Source organism: Myotis lucifugus, unplaced genomic scaffold, assembly GCF_000147115.1.
Source record: "Myotis lucifugus unplaced genomic scaffold, Myoluc2.0 scaffold_418, whole genome shotgun sequence".
In the NCBI taxonomy this organism is placed as follows: Eukaryota; Metazoa; Chordata; class Mammalia; order Chiroptera; family Vespertilionidae; genus Myotis; species Myotis lucifugus.
The window spans coordinates 806,775-828,434 of NW_005871466.1; the positions used below are offsets into that span (position 1 = coordinate 806,775).

The 21,660-nt window shown below is 42.2% G+C and overlaps 1 protein-coding gene across 1 annotated transcript in view; it reads right to left on the reverse strand.

Moving 5' to 3' along the window:
• GALNT11 (polypeptide N-acetylgalactosaminyltransferase 11) overlaps positions 1-21,660 on the reverse strand; it is a 73,903-nt gene that overhangs the window by 9,199 nt on the left and 43,044 nt on the right. Inside the window, exons 5-9 of the mRNA XM_023743891.1 lie at positions 19,666-19,832; positions 15,599-15,724; positions 13,140-13,389; positions 4,190-4,307; positions 2,860-3,012 (exon numbers count right to left, since the gene is read on the reverse strand). Of these exons, the coding sequence (XP_023599659.1) occupies positions 2,860-3,012; positions 4,190-4,307; positions 13,140-13,389; positions 15,599-15,724; positions 19,666-19,832 (814 nt within the window). The remainder of the gene's footprint in view (positions 1-2,859; positions 3,013-4,189; positions 4,308-13,139; positions 13,390-15,598; positions 15,725-19,665; positions 19,833-21,660) is intronic.

The following is a 21,660-nucleotide window of genomic DNA, read 5'->3' on the forward strand; positions in this document are numbered from 1 at the left end:
CTCGAGGTTATGAAAAAGGACCAACTAGAAATTAAGCATACACTGACTGAAATAAAGGATATTATGCAGAGATCCAACAGCAGACTAGAGGATCGCAAGAATCAAGTCAAAGATTTGAAATACGAAGAAGCAAAAAACACCCAACCAGAAAAGCGAAATGAAAAAAGAATCCAAAAATACGAAGATAGTGTAAGGAGCCTCTGGGACAGCTTCATGTGTACCAACATCCGAATTATAGGAGTGCCAGAAGAAGAGAGAAAGCAAGATATTGATAGCGGAAGTTCAATTAGTGTCATTTACTGTCCACAGCGAAGCACAAATGAAGTTAAAAAATAAGCCTTATTTCAGACTAATTTAAATTGGCAAATTAAAATAAGTGAATATTCCAGAGAACTTAGTTGTACTAGGCAGGAAACTACTCTTGAAGCATTAACTAATTTTTTACTGATGGTTCATCTCATAGTAAAGCTGTTTATCATGCAATGAATTTAGACCAGTCATACTTCTGTGCTAAGAACTGAATTAAAAGCTATCAAGACTGCATTGCAAGATTTCCAAAAGCCTCTTAATAATATTTAAAACAAAAAAAGTGGGGGTAGTGGAGAAATATCCTGTACGGAAATTACATCAAGCCTTAATGACTTTAAAGTTTTTTACTTTAAAAATTTTTTCACTTGTAATGCTGATGGCAAGACACACATGGTGTCAGAATAAGCCAAAGGAAAATGGTTAGAAAAATGAAAAGATCCCGAGAGTCTAGTTCAGGGGTGGGCAAACTTTTTGACTCGAGGGCCACAATGAGTTCTTAAACTGGACCGGAGGGCCGGAACAAAAGCATGGATGGAGTGTTTGTGTGAACTAATATAAATTCAAAGTAAACATCATTACATAAAAGGGTACGGTCTTTTTTTTTAGTTTTATTCATTTCAAACGGGCCGGATCCGGCCCGCGGGCCGTAGTTTGCCCACAGCTGGTCTAGTTTATAGAAAGGATCACTTTATTAACCTTTGGTCGAGAATATGCTTATGTATTTCCAGAAAACTCCAAGCACATGTGGATTCCTGCAACAATGGATCTGAGAGAGGAACTGACCAGATTACTCCAGCCACAGATAGCAGTAGTGGCCCCAAGCAACACGCTGACAAAAGAGGAGAAACAGTCCAGAGATGAGGATGGTGAAGATGCCTTGCCATGCTAGCAGTCAGCAGCTTTGCCCAGGACCAGGCCAAAGACGGTTGGACTGCATTGACATTGCTCACCATTGACATTGCTCACCGTTTGTCCACCATCCAGAACTAGAGTATCATTAGTGTCATGTCACAGGGAACCCATGGAAAAACTATTAGACAGTGATTGGGAAGAGAACCCATAAAAAACTGTTGGACACTGGAAAGGAAACTCAAAGAACTGTTGGCCCAGAAAGTAGCTTATTGCAGACTGATTCCTTTGATGCCTGGCAGCAATTTAAAAGGACATGAATGTGATTGATTTTTAAATTAAAACAAGAAGGGGGATATGCTGGAGGTTAGGAACAGTAGTTAGCATAATAAATGCAGGAGGTCCATCAAAAGGTTGATGGACACCTTCAGCAGGGCTGAAGATCTGCATATGATTGCCTGCACATATTTTTCCTGGTGACAACCACTGTCTCCAATCCACAGCACAAGTGCTCTCTGCATAATGGCTATGAACACTAAGAGAGAACACTAAGAGGATGTCAACATGGTGACATGGCACATTCACTACAAATCTGACTGTGAAAACAGCTTTGCACCAACAGATGACCTGCAAGGGTGCTCAGGACTTTCCTGGGTCTGTGGACCACATTTTGAGAGCTGCTATGTTATACAGTGGTGATTCCAAGATGATTAGCATAGAGCGGGACCTCAAGGAGCTCAGTTCAATGTAGGGAGGAGGCAACCAATGTTGTAGAAGAGTGACAGGTGCCTACCTCTTCTCCCCAAGTATAGCAAGCCGCTTCATCCTTCCCACAGGACACGTATGGACCCCTCCACTTGCATTTACCTCAGTGTTAAAAATTACTGTGCAATGCCTTAGTCATCTTTGTATCCCCCCAAACCTGACATAAGCTGGTAGCATGCAGTAGGTGCTCAATAAATGCTTGTGTAAAGAAATTAATTGTGCACAAATGTTCACAGCATTTTTCATGAGTCAGAAAGTGGAAACAACCCAAATGTCCATGAACTCATGAAAGGATAAACAAAATGCAATATGTTCACAATGGAATATTATTTCACAATAAAAAGGAATTGATACATAGTATAATATGGATGAAACTGACATCATTCTAAATGAAAAAAGATGGTCACAAAAGGCCACATATTGCGAGATTACATTTGTATAAAATGTCCAGAATAGGGAAATCCATAAAATGAGGCGGCCGATTACTGGTTGTCTAGGGTAGGATACAGTTCTTTTTGGGGTGACAAAATGTTCTAAAAAATTGTTTGTGAATTATACCTCAATGAAACTATTGCAAAGAAAATAATATTGCAGGTTGCATCTAACAGAGAAGACGGCCGGAAGGATACAACATGACCAGAGTCAGGTTTGGTGGGAGTTACAGGAGGGGGACCAGAACGACTAAAGAAACTAAAGAGAAACAGAGTTTCTTCTGATCCTGGTTGGCTACATTACCTCTTATTGAGTAGTCACTTAGAAAATGAAAAGAAGATCAAAACAGAAAAGAGTGAAACCCTAGGCGAAGAAAAGCGAGAGAAAAGGAACCTAGAAGGAGATGGTCCCCCAAACAGAAATGTGCAAGAGCGAAAAGCAACCAAAGCCATCCCCAAAGGAGATGGCCTAATTCTTCCTTCTCAATGAGAAATCTACGCTCACCTTATATTCATCCAACCAAACGTGTGCCAGCCTCAAGGAGTTGTGTGTCATGGTGTCCTGGCCTTCAGGGGAACCATAGGGTCGCCTTTTCCGGAAAATGTGTCCGACTCTGGAGCAAGGGATGATGAAGAGCTTACCCCCACACATCCAAATCTGGTCAGAAGCAAAGCAAGTATCAATAGTTGCCTCACAGTGCTATGAAGTCAGTGTATGACTTGTTGTAAAACTAATCTTTATTAAACAGCTGTTTGTAGGACTTTGCAAGATGCTTTATCTTAATAGATGTAACTATTCAAATAGAAGAAAGTCAAAGGCTATATTTTTTATAACCATCTGTATGATTTTTTTAAAAAGTAAACTCTTAATGTAATATTCTTTTACTATCATACACTATTGTTTTACTAGATCAAAAAACTTGATCTTTAGGACTTAGGGACAAGGAATGCTTAACAGGTCCTGTAATTTCAGTTTTATAAGTACTTTCTTATAAAATGTATATATAATTTTTTAAAGAAAAAAGTTGTATAAAATATACAGAATAACTCTAGTTAAGATATAAAAGATCTTGGTTCTGGTTTAAAGTTTATTTTCAACTGAGTTACTTTATACAGTTATTTTAATTTTTGTGGGACTCAAATACCTTATTTACAAAATAAGACTGAACTAATATCTATTATTCCTTTCAACTTTAAAATTTGAAAGATTATGTAAGAAAAGCTACCTTGTAAAAATACTGTGGTCAATACATTTGCAGAAATACAAAATGACATAAGCACAAGGCTTTGTGCTATTGTCTGAATGTCGATCCATCTGGATCAGGAGATGGGAGGTGGGGAACGGGGACTTCTGAGTTCTTTCCCTCCCTCTCTCTTCTTCCTCAGGTTGAAGGTACTTGTATATGAAAGGGATTCAGTACGCTATACATGAGCTGATGAAAAATTTGTCATATAGACTGGGCTACTTCTAAAAGTGAAATGGGGAGCTATTACTAATTTCTCTAGGGAAACACTGTGAACCAGTCAGTCTTGGGCAATCAGGGAAATCTGATCCCGACTATACACAGCAAGAACAAAACTATATTAAATGCTCATTAAGTCCTCTGAATTGACACCCAATCATTCCTTTTTGAATTCTTATAAATATAAGGCTGCTTATATGCTTTTGACATTCTGAATGGCTATTACCCATATCTCAGATGATGGCAAAGTAGCAATCATTAGGATAATTTCTTAATAAAGATAAAGAGAATTTACAGATAATACGGGATCATGGATGAAAATTATATTTCATTACATACAAACAACGAAGCATGCAAAAAAAATAAAATTACCCGAAATGATATTTCCAAATTTTCTCCTCCCCAGATATCCATGCCACTGTCATATTGCCCAAGTTCACTGAAGTAGCTTCTATTCATGGCAAACAGTCCTCCAGCCATTGTAGGTGACCTAGAAAAGGAAAATAATTACTGTATCAATTCTATAAAGTCAATTAGCTACTCTTTCAACTATTACAAAACATATTTTATCTAAAATCAAGGGAAGAGCTGGGCCACATAACTGAATTTTTCAGATCACTAGTGACCTACTAGACAACTAATAAGTGAAGACTGTTTTCCTAAGTACCAAAAGTACTGTTTTTTATTACAACCATTGTTGACAGAAATCCACCTGAAATGAATTATGAATTATTTAATTCCTTTTGGCAATCTCAGAGCCACTGGGATAAACACTGGACTCCAGGGCCTGTCAAAGTGAGACCAGACAAACCCACTACTTTTAATTGGGCTCAAACATGTGTTAGACAGTGGCTCTTAAGTAGAGTGATTCTGTTCTCCAGCAAACATTTCTTTAATTCTGGAGACCTTTCAGCTGTCACATCTGGGTAAGGGATGCTGCTGGCATCTGATGGGTGCCAAAGGTCAATCCTGTCAAGACTGAGAAACCTGTGTTAGTGAGAGTGAAGCAGACTGGCCCTCCCAGAGAGCCAAGACCAGCTTCCAGGCCTCTCGTCCTGAAACTGGACTAAGTGATCATGGATTCTAATGTCCCAAGCTGCCAGCCCTAAGTAAAGCAAAATGCTCTAAGCAAGAAGAAAACATCACCCCAGGTATGAATGTATTTCTATAATTTTTCATATACAGTGTTTGGGGCTAAAATAAACAAGCAAACAAATGAATAACCAAGCAATCAGGAAGCTAAGAAAGAAAAACAATAAACGATCTACAATAAAACGGATATGCAGGGGTGTCAAATAATAATCAGGCAGATATTTAAAAATAACTTCAATATGTTCAAGCATAAAAGATGAGATTTTAGCAGATAATTAGATATTACATAAAAAGAAACCAAAATGATGCCTATCTGAAAAACACTTCTGACAAAGATAGAAAGAAAATTTAAACAGTCAATAAAAGAGATTAACTTCCAAGGAAACGAAAATAAGACTGATACTGATTGTCTCACCAGAAACAGTGGAAGCCAGAAGGTTTTATAATGAAACATTCAAAATCTTGAAAGAATGTATCTGCCAATCTAGAACTGGATATCAAGCAAAATTATTCTTCAAAATAATGGTGAAACAGACCAATCTAAGGACAATACAGGGAGGAACCAAGATGGCAGAATAGGTAAACACCTGAACTTGCTGCCTCGCACGACCACATCAAAACTACAACTAAAAGACAAAACAGATATCATCCAGAACCACGGGAAGGCTGGCTGGGTGGAAGTTCGACAACTAGAGGGAAAGAGAAAAGCGCACTGAGACTTGTAGAAGGTGCGGAAGAGCGAAGGTACGGAGGTGCGAGAAACGGGATGGCAATTTTCAATCGGGAGGGAGATACAAGCTCCCGCTTTCTCTGAACTCCAGTTCCGGGCGAGACTCTGGGGACCCAGACTCATACGGGGAGAAAACTGGACTGTCTGGCATCAGGCCGGAACGCGAGGGCGGCTTTCTCTCAGAGGTGCTCACAGCATTCTTTGTTCCTGCACGGGACCGCAGGACACAGAGACCCAGGGACCTATTGGGGCAGGGCTGACAGGCAACCATTGCTGTTTGCACCGCCCAGTGATTCCCTGAGACCCTGCCCCACCCAAGCTGTATGCAGAGGCTTTTGCATATGAATGGACTGGCCTTTTGCAATCTAAAACCTAACAAACTGCAGCTGGGTCAAAGAACCCCAGAGCTTCCAAAAGAAGGCCTAAGGCTCCTCAGCAGCCTACATTGCTTCACAGCTGTGCCTCATCTAGGCACCTCCAAACCCCAAACAAAGAGGAGGAATCTGCAGATTTCTCTGTAGCTCCTGCTGGGTGGCCTCAGGCAGTGGCTGACTTTGCGCCTCCTTGGAGATCCAAGAGTCAGTGTACCCAGTGGTCAGAGTGAGACCATCCAGATTACAACTCCTCAGATCCATAAGGGACACACTCAGGGGGCAGACTCAGTGAGCACCAAAGCCCCACTGAAGCAAGTCTTGCACCATAAGGGTGTCTCCAGCACAGAAGTTCTCCCACCATAAACACAGCTGATTCTCACAGCCAATTGGCCTGGAGGTCAATTCCTCCCAGTGATACCTACAACAATCAAGGCTTAACTATACCAAGACTGTGCACAAAGCCCACAAAGGGGTGCACCAAGAGTGTCCACCTCAGGTGACTGGGGAGGCTGAGCCACTGGGCCCTATAGGACACCTAGCACACAAAGCCACTCTATCAACACTGGGAAGCAGCCAAAATGTGGAGACAAAGAAACATGTCACAAATGACAGAAATGGAGGAAAGCAAACTACTGGATATAGAGTTTAAAACTACAGTTATAAGGTTACTCAAGAATCTTCTAGAAACCTCCAAGATTTTTAGTGAGACCCTGAAGGATATCAAAAAGGACCAATTAAAAATTAAGCATACACTGACTGAAATAAAGAATATTATACAGAGATCCAACAGCAGACTAGAGGATCCCAAGAATCAAGTCAAAGATTTGAAATATGAAGTAGCAAAAAACATCCAACCGGAAAAGCAAAAAGAAAAAAGAATCCAAAAATACGAAGATAGTGTAAGGAGCCTCTGGGACAACTTCAAGCGTACCAACATCCGAATTATGGGGGTGCCAGAAGAAGAGAGAGAGCAAGATATTGAAAACGTATTAGAAGAAATAATGACAGAAAACTTCCCCTACCTGGTGAAAGAAATAGACTTACAAGTCCAGGAAGCACAGAGAAACCCAAACAAAAGGAATCCAAAGAGGCCCACACCAAGACTCCTCATAATTAAAATATCAAGGGCAGAGAACCAAGATGGCGGCATAAGGTATAGACCTGTGCGTGCTGCCTCCCACAACAACACTGAAACTACCAACTATAAGGCAAAACAGCTGTCATTCAGAACCATGGGAAAACTTGCCCAGTGGAAGTTCTACAACTGGAAGGAAAGAAAGAAGAGCATTGAGACTGAGTAGGAGATGCAGAGGGGCCAAGAACAGAGGTACGGAGTCGCGCGCCAGGCGGGCTGCAACTGGATGCGCGGTTTTTTTCAATCGGAAGGGGATACAAGCTCTTGAATCCACTGAGCTTGTTTGGGGCGGGATTCTGAGGTCCCAGACCCCTACGGGGAGAGGCGGGATGGCCTTGCAGTGGGTCGGAGAGCGAGGGTAGCTTTCTCACGGAGCTGCTCGCCGGCACTTGGGGACACGGAGATGCAGAGTCGTGGAGAGGCGAGGAGTCGCGGAGACGCCATTGCTGTTTGCTCCGCCCTGGTGATTCCCTGAGACCCTGCCCTACTCAATTTACATCCCCACCCAAGCTGTGCCAGTGGCACAAAAGGAACCACCTGCGCTTTTGCAGCCTAACCCAACAAACTGCAGATTTCAATTCCTCACATCCATAAGGGACACACTCAAGAAGCAGAATCAGGTTCGGAGGAAGCTGGAGCCAGACCCGGCTGAGCCGGCGACATGGAACCGCTGTACCAGCCAACGCACAAGCAGGTCCACCAGATCCAGTCTCACATGGGATGCCGGGAGACGGCAGACAAGCAGTCTGCGCACTTAGTAGAAAACGAAATCCAAGCAAGCATACCAGATATTCAGCCAGCTAGAACGCCTGGAGATTTTGTCCAGCAAGGAGCCTCCCAACAAAAGACAGAATGCCAAACTTCGTGTTGACCAGTTAAAGTATGATTCCAGCACCAGCAGACTGCTCTCAGAAACTTACAGCATCGACGATACGCAAGGGAGCAGCAGGAGAGACAGCGAGAGGAGCTTCTGTCTTGCACCTTCACCCCCAACTTGGGATGCGGCGCCCCCTGCGAGGCTGCGTGAGGCTGTGACGCCCCCTGCGAGGCTGCGTGAGGCTGCGACGGCCCCTGCGAGGCTGCGACAGCCCCTGTGAGGCTGCGTGAGGCTGCGACAGCCCCTGCGAGGCTGCGACGGCCCCTGGGAAGCCGGCGGAACCGTGCGAGCAGCCCAGAATGCTTCATCGACAGCCTGCGAACCAGCTCGCAGCCCCAGGCACAGCTATCACCTGAAGGGCGAGAGGGGCGAGAGCAGAAATCCTCATTTTAAACATAAGAGGACACATTATTTTAAAAAGCTGTTACATGGCTCCATACCCTTTCTGAGTAGAGCGTGAACAAGTCTTGAGAGACCTTTCCGAACACAGGGACACGTTATGGATGGAAATAGCTACATTTTCCATGTGTATGACTTTTGACCCGGCGACAAAAAGCGTACACCTATGGATGAGGACAGTGGGGAGGTAATGGGCAGAGGGTGGGGTGGGAACTGGGTGGAGGGGAGCTATGGGGGGGGAAAAAGGGTAACAACTGTAATAATCTGAACAATAAAGATTTATTTTAAAAAAAATAAATAAATAAATTCTTTATTAAACCAAGGAAAAAAAATAAATAAAATACCAAGGGCAAAAGACAAAGAGAGAATATTAAAAGCAGCAAGAGAAAAACAATTAGTTACCTACAAGGGAGTACCCATACGACTGTCAGCTGATTTCTCAACAGAAACTATGCAGGCCAGAAGGGAGTGGCAAGAAATATTCAAAGTGATGAATAGCAAGAACTTACAACCAAGATTACTCACCCAGCAAAGCTATCATTTAGAATTAAAGTTCAGAAAAAGAGCTTCACAGATAAGAACAAGCTAAAGGAGTTCATCACCACCAAATCAGTATTACATGAAATGCTGAAGGGTATTCTTTAAGAAGAGGAAGAAGAAGAAAAAGGTAAAAGATAAAAATTATGAATAACAGAGTGACAACAAATACATATCTATCAACAAGTGAATCTAAAAATCAAGTGAATAAAAATATGATGAACAGAATAAACTGGTGAATGTAATAGAATCAGGGGCATAGAAAGGGAGTGGACTGACAATTCTCAGGGGGAAAGGGGCGTGGGGGTGCGGGAAGAGACTGGACAAAAATTGAACACCTATTGACGAGGACAATGGGGGGGGTAAGGGCATGGGGTGGGGTGGGAACCGAGTGGAGGGGAGCTATGGGGAGAAAAAAGAGGAACAACTGTAATAATCTGAACAATAAAGACTTATTTTAAAAAAATACAAAAAGAAGAACCAAAAAACAACAACAAAATAATGGTGAAACAAAGACCTTTTCTGAAAAAGGAGTAATCACCAGAAGGTCCAACTAAAAGAAATACTTAAATGTGTTATTTAGTCAGAATGAAAAGATTCCTCAATGAAAATCTGCAGATGCAGAAAGAATAGAGAGTAACATGAGAAATATGTGGGCAATCATGTCTTATAGGGTAAAATATATATATTTACACATACACATATACATTTCAACAATGTAACTTGAGGAGGGATAACTGAAATATGAGCATTCTTAGCTCCTTGAATTGTTTGGAGGAAGTACCAATTAATAATACACATTGGTAAGTCAAGGATGTATGCTGTAGTCTCTAGGGTAGCCACTAACATAATCTTATCTAATAAAAGACAAACATGGTAATTAACCGTACCTCCGACATGCTTCCCATTGGCTAATCAGGGCGATATGCAAATTAACTGCCAACCAAGATGGCGGCCGTCAGCCAGGCAGCTGAAGCAAACATGAGGCTTGCTTGCTCCAGTGATGGAGGAAGCCAAAGTTCCCCGCCTACCGCTGCCGGCCTCTGAGCTGCACTCTAAGAAACAATGTTGCAATTATAGAAGCTAAACAAACCCCAGAAACCTGCTTTCAGCCAGCCGGGCCTCAGAGCTGGAGCTGCAACAGTGTTTCAATTATAGAAGCCAAACAAACCCAGATACCTGCTTTCAGCAGCCGAGGTCTCAGAGCTGGAGCTGAGCCTCAGAGCTAAAGCCGGCTCTCAGCTCCAGTGACAGCCATAGAAGGCAAATAAATCCCAGAATAAAAAAAAAAAAGAAAAAAAGGAGAGGTTGGGAGCTTCAGTCACCCGCCAGCCTGAAAACAGCCCTCAGCCCCTCACCCAGACTGGCCAGGCACTCCAGTGGGGACCCCCACCCTGAAGGGGGTGTGACCAGCTGCAAACAGCCATCATCCCCTCATCCAGGCTGGCCAGGCACCCAAGCGGGACCCCCACCCTGATCCGGGACACCCTTCAGGGCAAACCAGCCAGCCCCCACCCGTGCACCAGGCCTCTATCCTATATAGTAAAAGGGTAATATGCAAACTGACCCTAACAGCAGAAGGACTGGGAATGACTGGTCACTATGACACACACTGACCACCAGGGGGCAGATGCTCAATGCAGGAGTTGCCCTCTGGTGGTCAGGGCACTCTCACATGGGAAGAGCTCTGCTCAGCCACAAGCCAGGCTGATGGCTGCCAGTACAGCGGTGGTGGTGGGAGCCTCTCCTGCCTCCTCAGCAGCGCTAAAGATGTCCGACTGCAGTTTAGGCCTGCTCCCCGCTGGCAAGTGGATATCTCACGAGGGCTGCCGGGCTGCCAGAGGGATGTCTGATTGCCATCTTAGGCCCAATCCCCCGGGGAGCAGGCCTAAGCCAGCAGGTGGTCATCCCCTGAGGGGTCCCAGACTGCGAGAGGGCACAGGCCAGGCTGAGGGACCCCCCCTTCCCTCCGAGTGCACAAATTTTTGTGCACCGGGCCTCTAGTAGTATATAAGAATGTATAACTTCTAATAATGCGGCGGCTGTTGCCAACAAATACATAAAATCATAACTCACACAAAAAGAAGGTATAAGAAAGAAAAAAACAGAACAGATAGAACTAGAATGCAAATAGTACCGCTGTAATCATAAACACAAAATATATATCATTATTGAATGTCATCAGCCAGATGCTCGAATTAAAACACCAAGGTTTTCACACTGGTTTAAAAACATAAAACAAAAGCAACTACATCCTGCTTACCAGGGACACATCTATCCTAATAAAATGGTAATATGCTAATTAGACCGGACATCTTCCAGACAAAGCCACGGTGGTGGGGGCCGGGGCAGAGGCAGTTAGGGACGATCAGGCCAGCAGGGGAGGGCAGTTAGGGGCGATCAGGCTGGCAGGGGGAACCTGTTAGGGGGAGATAAGGCTGGCGGGGGGGGGGCAGTTAGGGGGCGATCAGGCTGGCAGGGGAGCAGTTAGGGGCATCAGGCCAGCAGGCAGAGGCGGTTAGGGGCGATCAGACCAGCAGGCAGGCGAGCGGTTAGGAGCCAGTGGTCCCGGATTGCGGATTGGACATCCCCTGAGGGGTCCCGGATTGGAGAGGGTGCAGGAGGGACCCCGCCTCCCCATGCACCAGGCCTCTAGTTAAATATAAGACCACAAAAAGATGGACAGCAAAGGGGAAGAAAAGTTATACAATGAAAAACTGATCAAAGCAAAGTTTCACTATTTTAAAAGTATAGAATAAAAGAATTCATAACAAACAGCTTCATTCACCAGAAGATTTAATAATTCTAAACTTTCATGTATCTATTAAAACAACCTCAAAATATGAAGAAAATAGATAAAGAATTATGAGAAACAATCGTAGTGGGAAATTTTATATACCACTTTCAAAAACTGATAGAACATGTAAATTAAATATTAAAATACAGAATATTTGAGTAACACGATAAACTTGACCAAACTGATATAGAATCCCATCTTTAACAACTGCAGAAAATACAAATTTCCCAGGCAAAGAATATTTACAAAAAGTAATCAAGCTAGACCAGTGGTTCTCAACCTTCTGGCTCTTTAAATACAGTCCTCATGTTGTGACCCAACCATAAAATTATTTTCGCTACTACTTCATAACTGTAATGTTGCTACTGTTATGAATCGTAATGTAAATATCTGATATGCAGGATGGTCTTAGGCGACCCCTGTGAAAGGGTCGTTCGACCGCCAAAGTGGTCGCGACCCACAAGTTGAGAACCGCTGAGCTAGACCATAAAGCAAATTTCATCCATTTCCACTGAATTAAAATCGTACAGAATGTTTTCAGACCACAGTGTAATTAAATGAGGAATAAATAACTGTAAAATCTCCCTGTCTGGAAAATAATAAATGCACTGCTAAATAACCTATGAGTCAGGGAAGATATCACAATGAACATATTTTGAAATAAATAATAAAAATGATGTATCATTTGTGGGATGCAGCTAAAGTCATTAGAAGATAATTTATCATCTTCAATAAATAGAAAAAGGTTGAAAATTTAAAAAATCTAAACATCCAACTCCTGGTTGTAAAAAAAGCCTATGTATCAAATAGTCTTCATAGCATCACTCATACTAGCAAAGAACTGAAGATAGTACTAGTAAACCAGCACAGCACACAGGGTACTCCCAAGGTGCCCTTGAAACTTATCCCAGGATACTACTGATTTTTGTCTGCCTTTCTCACTAAGCCACAAATCCTTAAGAGCAGCAGATAATGTCTTATTCATAAATCCTTAGGACTTGGTAGAGTGCATAAAACTCAGTAAGTACTCAGAATTTTTAAAAATGTCTTTATTGATTTTTAGAGAGGAAGGGAGAGAGAGAGACAGAAACATCAATGAGAGAGGATCATCATCTATCGGCTGTCTCCTGCATGCCCCTATTGGGGATCGAGCCCGCAACCTGGGCATGTGCCCAAACTGGGAATAGAACCCGTGACCTCTTGGTTCCTGGGTCAAAACTCAACTGCTGAGCCACACCAACTGGGCAGCACTCAGAATTTAATGGACAAAGTAAGCCAACACTTTTGCTTCTTGCAAAGAAGAAGGAATTATCTTTAAAATGTTTTTTTCTCTCCTGAAGAAGTGCTGGTGGTAATTTCTAATACACAGGAGAAATCTTACTTTATTGGTGCAGTAGCTCCTTCTGGTCCTTCGAGCTCAGAAAGGGGAACAAGATCCCATTTGAAGTGCAGTCCCCAGTTGAACCCTCCACGCACCACAGGGGACGAGCTGTAGGCCAGAGTGTCCGCACTGATGATGTCAATCACTGGGCACACGACTGTCCGCCGGTCCTCCCGGATGGCAGCCAGCAAGGGCTGCAGCCACATCACGTTCACTTCACAGTGGCTGTCCAGGAACACCAGGACTTCTCCTGAGGAGGCAAATGACAGGCTTTACAAACTCATCTGGGGCTGAAGGGGCCGGCATCACTCGCTGCCACCACTCCTCCTGTATACCCACTGTCCCTTTGCTGGGTTTAGTTGGGACTTCATTTTTAGACTCTTCTTCCCTCCTTTTTTTGTTTAAACCTACATGAACTGAAGCAAATCATTAAAAAATGAGAACTCCTCTCCATGTAGCCTGCAGTCATATGCAGACTGAATTCAAGGCTTATGACTTTTCTCCTATTTAATTCTACTCAAAGACTTACTGAAAGCAATGAGATAAAGAGAAAATTGTGGAGTATTTGTGGGGAACGGCAAAATTATGCCATTCGAAACACTGTATTGTTACAACATACTACGGAGAGCTTTATTTCTCAGAGACCAATGATCATTTAGTTTTTTTCATTATGATCTGTTAGATATAAGCTAGTTTTGGGGCAGTCTCAGGTTCAGTGTGACTATGTGTAATCTTACTTCATTTAGTTAAGTTGAAAAAAGTAACATTTATAGAATTAAGAAAAATATTAATACATTTCTTAAAGGAACATTGATTTAATTGACTTCACCTCGCACTGACTGATGATGGACAAGGGGAAAATTCTGCCTTTCTGTATTCAATGACACCTAGCCTGCTGTATTTATGCTCTCTGTGTCCTCACCTGTTTGTTCACAGACACAGAATTATATGACTAACTCACTGTCATCATAGAGAATGTTCTTGCCTGTGGTATTTCTGCTATCACTAACTGAAATGGGATGATATTGGTGCTTTAAAAGTCAGCGGTTGCCAACCGATGGTCGGTGAGGTCTGAAAGGTTGGCGACCGCTGCTTTAAGTGATTTGTGTGAAATCTATAGCAATACATTTTATAGGTAAATCTTTAGAATAAAAATTATATCTGATGATCAAATTACCACTTAACTGCGAGTAATAACCATGAAGTTATCAAAGATATTATCAAAGAAACCCTCATTTCCACTCACATTTATCAAGAGGAGTTAAAAATGTCTAAATTTTTTAAAGAGTTATGAATATGATTTCTGTGTGTCCCTCAATCATAACAGTACAGTCCAGGCAAAATTCCTAGCTGAAAGACTTCCCTGTTTCTGACTTGGAGTAAACTAATGGTTTGTTTGGGCTGGGAGGATAGCAGTTATATTTTATGCCACGTAAATACATTATCCGACTGAACTGGCAGCAGTACCTAAATAAATTACCTTCATGATTTTTTGGGGGCCATACCCATGCATACATGCAGTATTATGTACCTAATATATTTAAGTAAATTCATTTAACTTGAATTTATTTTAAAAGGACATTTTTTTACCAAGACCATAAATGACAATCAGGATCACCGACCTTACACAGAGGTAACCTTAAGAAGAAATACAATGGTATCAATATAATATAACTGAAGACTAACCAGATATATGTTCAGCAGAAGATTCTGAATTTGATACCTGTTATTTCTTTTTATAAGGGTCAAGATAGGTGTAAGCTGTGAAGTTTTTAAAAATATAGTGGTACCAATGGAGACTTTCTCCTTGATGGACTTAGGAAAATTACTAGTAAGAGGAAATTTTTAAAGGAAATGTCTTTATAATTATGTAAGTCAATTTTTAAAATGTTTTTTTATTGATTTTAGAGAGAGAGAGAGGAATGGAGAGGGATAAATAGAAACACTGATGACATAAATCGGCCATCTCCTGCACTCCCCACACTGGGGATCGAGCCCACAACATGGGCATGTGCCCTGACTGGGAATTGAACTGGGGACCTCTTGGTTCATGGGTCAATGCTCAACCATTGAGCAACACTGGCCAAGATGTAAGTCAATTTCTTATCAAACGGTTTGGGCACATATATTTTATATTTTGTTTTTTAAAAATTACAGAACTTCCGCTTATATACTAGTAAGTGAAGAAGATGCAAATATATTTGAAGGGCAGTAATTAACAATAGGGGCCTTTAAGAAAATAGGCCTGAGGATTCTGGAGTTCGCTTCTTTGGAGTTTGTGCTTTGGGACACCACAGCCGGAGTTCCGAAAAGGCCTTTCCCAAACTGAACAACCTCATCTCTCCCGCTGGCAATGCCCACGTAAAAACCACTTTCAGACCTCTACAGAATCAGCAAAGGCACCAAGGACAGCCCTCACCGCTCAGCACCCACCGACAACACCCAATGGGAAGTTATACCTGTTGCATGAGCTGCTCCTATCATTCTTCCTCGAATTAATCCCTCACGTTTTGTATTTCTTATTAATTTAATTTTTCCAGGGAGATGTTTTTGGACAAATTCATCTAATTCTCCTTTCAAATCATCTGAAAATAAAGAGTCCCATAATTATTCAAATCACATGAGACACATACAAAGACATTTTATAGCTACTCTAAGGTTGTATCTGGTACTTCCAACAACATATTGTCAAGTAAATATTATAGGGTCTTCTGTTTTATTTTAAAAGAAGATTGTAACTTATCTGATAAGGTGAAAAAAAGGGAAAGAAATGAAGGGTAGGAGTTGGAATACCAGCCAAGAGAAATACTTACCTTATACACTTATTTGTATTTTGACAGCAAGCTAGTACAATGCTTTGCATAAAAAATGTTTGAAAATATCGAGTCAAAGTTCCACTGACTGCATATAAATCAGATTTAAAACAAAGAAAATGGAATGTAAATGTCTTTTGTTTCAAAGTAATTTATCGTATCTTATTCCATTTCAGAATAATTGAGAAATAACTTCTATGGTTCCTACCAAAAATTACATAATAGCAGCAGTAAATATGCCTTTTATTAGTTTAGGACCTTCCAAGGGTGAGTAACTTCTCCCACTTAGTAGGTTGTTTTGTTTTGTTGATGGTTTCCTTGGCTGTGCCAAAAACTTCTTAGTTTGATGTAGTCCCGTTTATTTATTTTTTCTTCTTTCCCTTGCCCGAGGAGACTCGCCCTAGGAGATATATTACTGAAAGCAACGTCAGAATTTACTGCCAATGTTTTCTTCTAGAAGTTTTATGGTTTCAGGTCTTACATTTATGTCTTTAATTCGAGTTTTATTCTTATAAGGTGATCTAGTTCCCCCTTTTTTTTGCATGTATCTGTCCAATTTTCCCAACACCATTTATTGACTAAACTGTGTTTACCCCATTGTATATTCACATATCCTTTGCCATAAATTGACAATATAAATGTGAGTTTATTTCTGGGCTCTCCATTCTGTTCCATTGATCTATGTGTCTGTTTTTATGCCAGTACCATACTGTTTTGATTATTATAGCCTTGTAGTATAGTTTGATATCCAGTAGCATGATTCCTCCATTGCTGTGGCTATTCAGGGTCTTTAGTGGTTCCATATAAATTTTAGATTTAGTTGTTCTAGTTCTGTAAAGAATGCCTTTTGTATTTTGATGGGGATTGCATTGAATCCATAGATTGCTCTGGTTAGTATGGACATTTTAATGATGTTAATTCTTCCCATCCATGAACATAATATATGCTTCCATGTATTTGTATCTTCTTCAATGTCTTATAATTTTCCAAGTGCAGGTCTTTTACTTCCTTAAAATTTTTATTGATTTTTATTGAGGAAAGGAGAGGGAGAAAAAGATAGAAACACCAATGATGAGAGAGAATCATTGATTGGCTGCCTCCTGCACAACCCCTACTGGGGAATTGAGCCCCCAACCCTGTCAGGGACTTGAACCATAACCTCCTGGTTCATAGGTCAATGCTCAACCATTGAGCTACCGCGGCCAGGCCTCCTTTGTTAAATTTATTCCTAGGTATGGGGAATAAATTTAATGCAATTGTAAATGGAATTTTTTAAAAAACCAGCACATAAATTTAATAAAATTTAGGTAAAAGACAAATGGGAAAATTTATAGTGTGGGTGAATCCAGGTAAGAATAATGAAACCAACTGATCAATCTTTACATCACCAAAAATGCAACAGATACCATGTGCTTTTTTCAGTTTACATTCAGTATTATTATGTATTGGTTTAAGGCAGCGGTTCTCAACCTGTGGGTCGCGACCCCTTTGGCGGTCAAACGACCCTTACACAGGGGTCACCTAAGACCATCCTGCATATCAGATATTTACATTACAATTCATAACAGTAGCAACATTACAATTATGAAGTAGCAACGGAAATAATTTTATGGTTGGGTCACAACATGAGGAACTGTATTTAAACGGCCAGAAGGTTGAGAACCACCGGTTTAAGGTATACAGCATAGTGGTTAGATAACCATATACTTTACAAAGTAGCCCCTAAATATTTGAAGTATCCACCCAGCACCATACATTGTTATTACAATATTATTGACTATATTCCCTATGCTGAACTTTAAATTCCCATGACTCTTTTGTTACTACCAATCTGTACTCAATCTCTTCCCTTTTCACATCTCTGCCATTTCCACCAGTCTCGACATGGCTTCCTCTATATATCCTTAGTTATAAGACTTCTGTTCAGCTAGTCTTCCTTTAGTTATTCAGGTTGATTGTTCTATAATTTACTTGTAATTCCAATTTGGTCCTGGGAGGAGGCAAGTGTAACTTTCACCTACTCTGCAGCCATCTTGGAACAAATCCCAATGAAATTGTTTTCTTTTTGTTGGCTTTTTTGTTAAATCTCACCTGAGAATATTTTCCCATTGATATTTAGAGAGAAACATCTATTGGTTGTCTCTCACACACACCCCGACTGGGGCCAGGGATCAAGCCTGCAACTGAGGTACGTGCTGACGCTTTAGCCACTGAGACAAATGAGCTAAGGCAGGATTGTTTTCTTAATTTCTCTTTCTGATAGTTCATTATCCTATACTAGAGGCCCAGTGCACAATATTCGTGCACAGGGGGGGACAGGGGTTCCTCAGCCCGTCCTGCGCCCTCTCGCAATCCAAGACCCCTCGGGGGATGTCTGATTGCTGGTTTAGGCCTGCTCCCCCCAGAGGGGTCCTTAACACTGCCACAGAGGTGGGAGAGGCTCCCCCCCCCCCCCATCACCGCTGCGCTTGCCAGCCGTGAGCCGGCTTCCGGCTAAGCGGCACTCCCCCTGTGGGAATGCACTGACCACCAGGGGGCAGCTCCTACATTGAGCGTCTGTCCCCTGGTGGTCAGTGTGTGTCATAGCAACTGGTCGTTCTACTGTTCGGTCAAAATAATGCGCTTACAGTTGGTGAGTGCAGCAGGTGGCGGGAGCCTCTCCCGCCTCCATGACAGTGCTAAGGATATCTGACTGCTGATCTAAGCTGTCTGTTGGACATCCCCCAAGGGCTCCTGGACTGCAAGAGGGTGCAGGCTGGGCTGAAGGACCCCCCACCCCAAGTGCACGAATTTCATGCACTGGGCCTTTAGTAGGATAAAAGCCTAATATGCTAAGTGTCCGACAGTTTGTTCAACCATTTGACCAGTGTTATGACGCGCACTGACCACCAGGGGGCAGATGTTTCGACCGGTAGGTTAGCTTGCTGCTGGGGGTTTGGCTGATCAGGACTGGCCGAGATGGGCTGGACATGCCCTGGAGCCCTCCCGCGGTCCTTTCACAGTCCCAATTGTGCACTGGTGGGGTCCCTCAGCCTGGTCTGCAACCTCTCGCAATCTGGGACCCCCTCAGGGGATGTCGGAAAGCCAGTTTCGGCCCGATCCCTGCAGGCCAGGCCAAGGGACACCACTGCACAAATCCGTGCACCAGGCCTCTAGTTGGTGTATAAAAAATGAAACCAATTTCTGAATAGTGATTTTATATCCTGTTACTTTACCGAAGTCATTTATCAGTGCTAGTAATTTTTAGGGGAAATCTTTAGGATTTTGCAAATGACAGTTTTACTCTTCTTTTCCAATTTGGATGCCTTTTATCTCTCTCTTGTCTAGTTGCTATGGCTAGGATTTCTAATACTAAGCTGAAGAAAAGTGGTGAAAGTGGACAGCCTTGACTTGTTCCCAATCTTAAGGAAAATGCTTTTAGCCTTTTCCCATTGAGTATTATGTTCGCTCTTTTTAAAAGGTAAGCCAAGGGAAAAATTTCAAGGGCCAAGTTTAGGTAGCACAGTTGGTGAACAGATTACAAAGGTAATGCAGTTGCTTCAAAATTTTCCCATAATCTTTGGGCAGGCATTTATTTGTGGTTGACTCCATTGCGATTACATGCATAGGGTTCTCCCATCCACTACGTATTGAAGGGTCAGCCTTACTGATGTTATCAATACCACAGGGAACAACAGCCTAGATCCTACATTACCAGTGACAACATTCCTTACCAAAGTCACTGCTGTCATCCACAAGGATGATTTCATGGAGAAGCCGGGCTGGTGTGCGGTCCAGGACGCTGTGCACAGTCCGCAGCAAAGCAGACAAGGCTTCGTTGTAGAAACAAATAACAACACTAGCGACTGGCAGATCTGTAGGGTATATCTTATCTTTACATCTGCAAAGGTGAATGAGAAAAATTCCAACAATTTAAAAGGCTCAAATGTTTTAAGTTATTATTCACTACACCTTAACTACGATCTTATTCTGCTTCTTCCTTGCACTATAACCATTTTTTAAAAAGCATTTAAGGAACAATGTGGTTTCTTACTCAAGAGTTTTACATGTTAATAACTTCTCCCTCTGATAAGTGCTACTCTGCTTATTTTAAACATTTTAAAAACTTGGGGTTTTTTTCATTTTTGGTACATAGGTTACATAAAATCATTGCAAGTATTTTTAAAATATATTTTTATTGATTTCAGAGAGGAAGGGAGAGGGAGAGAAAGATAAACGACAATGATGAGAGAGAATCATTGACCTGCCTCCTGCAAGCTCCACATTGGGGACTAAGCCCACAACCTGGGCATGAGCCCTGACCAAGAATCGAACCGTGACCTCCTGGTTCATAGGTTGACGCTCAAACACTGAGACACAATGGCCGGGCTCATTGCAAGTTTTTAATGCAGCACTTGTACGTTGATGTTCAGCTTCTCCTCAGTGAGGTCTCAAAAAGGAAATAGAGCCGAAACCGGTTTGGCTCAGTGGATAGAGCGTCGGCCTGCGGACTGAAGGGTCCCAGGTTCGATTCCGGTTAAGGGCACGTACCTGGGTTGCGGGCACATCCCCAGTGGGAGATGTGCAGGAGGCAGCTGATCGATGTTTCTCTCTCATCGATGTTTCTAACTTTCTATCTCTCTCCCTTCTTCTCTGTAAAAAATCAATAAAATATATTTAAAAAAATAAAAAAGGAAATAGAAATATAAAACTTGTATCTGAAAATTTCATTTTTTACTCAGTAATAGAAAAACATTTGAGTAAACTATATGCATCAAGATAATGGAAGAGCTTCCATGCAAGTACCTAATAGTTAGGTGGCTTTATACGACAATAAAAAAAACCCACCAACTTATAGAATCAAATCCAGAATTCCATGCTCTTTTGCCCTTCCATTGGCTAGGCCCAGCCTACCCCAGCCTCTTGCCACTCTTCCATTATAGCTAAACTGAACCATTTGGGTCCCCTTTGACAAACTATATAGCTTTATGCCTTGGTCTGTCCCCCTACTCTCTTGCTTCACTGCTCAGTCATCATTGAGAAATTTTCCCTGACCATTCCAGTTTGGGGGCCCCATTTCACTAGTTTCCGTCACAGCCATCATTCTTATGCTACTACAATTACTTGTTTCCTTATTTATCTCCCCTGCTAGACTTGAAGGCCTGTGAACCCAAAAATGTCTTATTCTGTTTATTTTTGAGGCCTAATACAATGTCTAGCAAACAGTAGGTGTTCAAATAATCTGTATGTGGAATGACAGACCAACTATCTACACTAATAAAAGAGAAACATGCAAATTGGTGTCACTCCGCTACCCTTCCCATTGGCTAATCAGGGCGATATGCAAATTAACTGCCTGCCAAGATGGCGGCTGGCAGCCAGGCAGTTTGAAGTGAACAGGAGGCTTGCTTGCTTCAGTGACGGAGGAAGCCAACGTTCCCCGCATGCCTTGCCGGCCTCTGAGCTGGCAGTTTGAAACATTGTTACAAATATAGAAGCTAAACAAAACCCCAGAAACCTGCTTTCAGCCAGCCGGGATCTCAGAGCTGGAGTTGAAACAGTGTTTCGATTATAGAACCCAAACAAACCAGATACCTGCTTTCAGCAGCCGAGGCCTAAGAGCTGGAGCCAAGCCTCAGAGCTAAAGCTGGCCCAGAATAAAAAAAAAAAAAAAGGAGCGGTTGGGAGCTTCAGTCACTTGCCAGCCTGAAACCAGCCCTCAGCCCCTC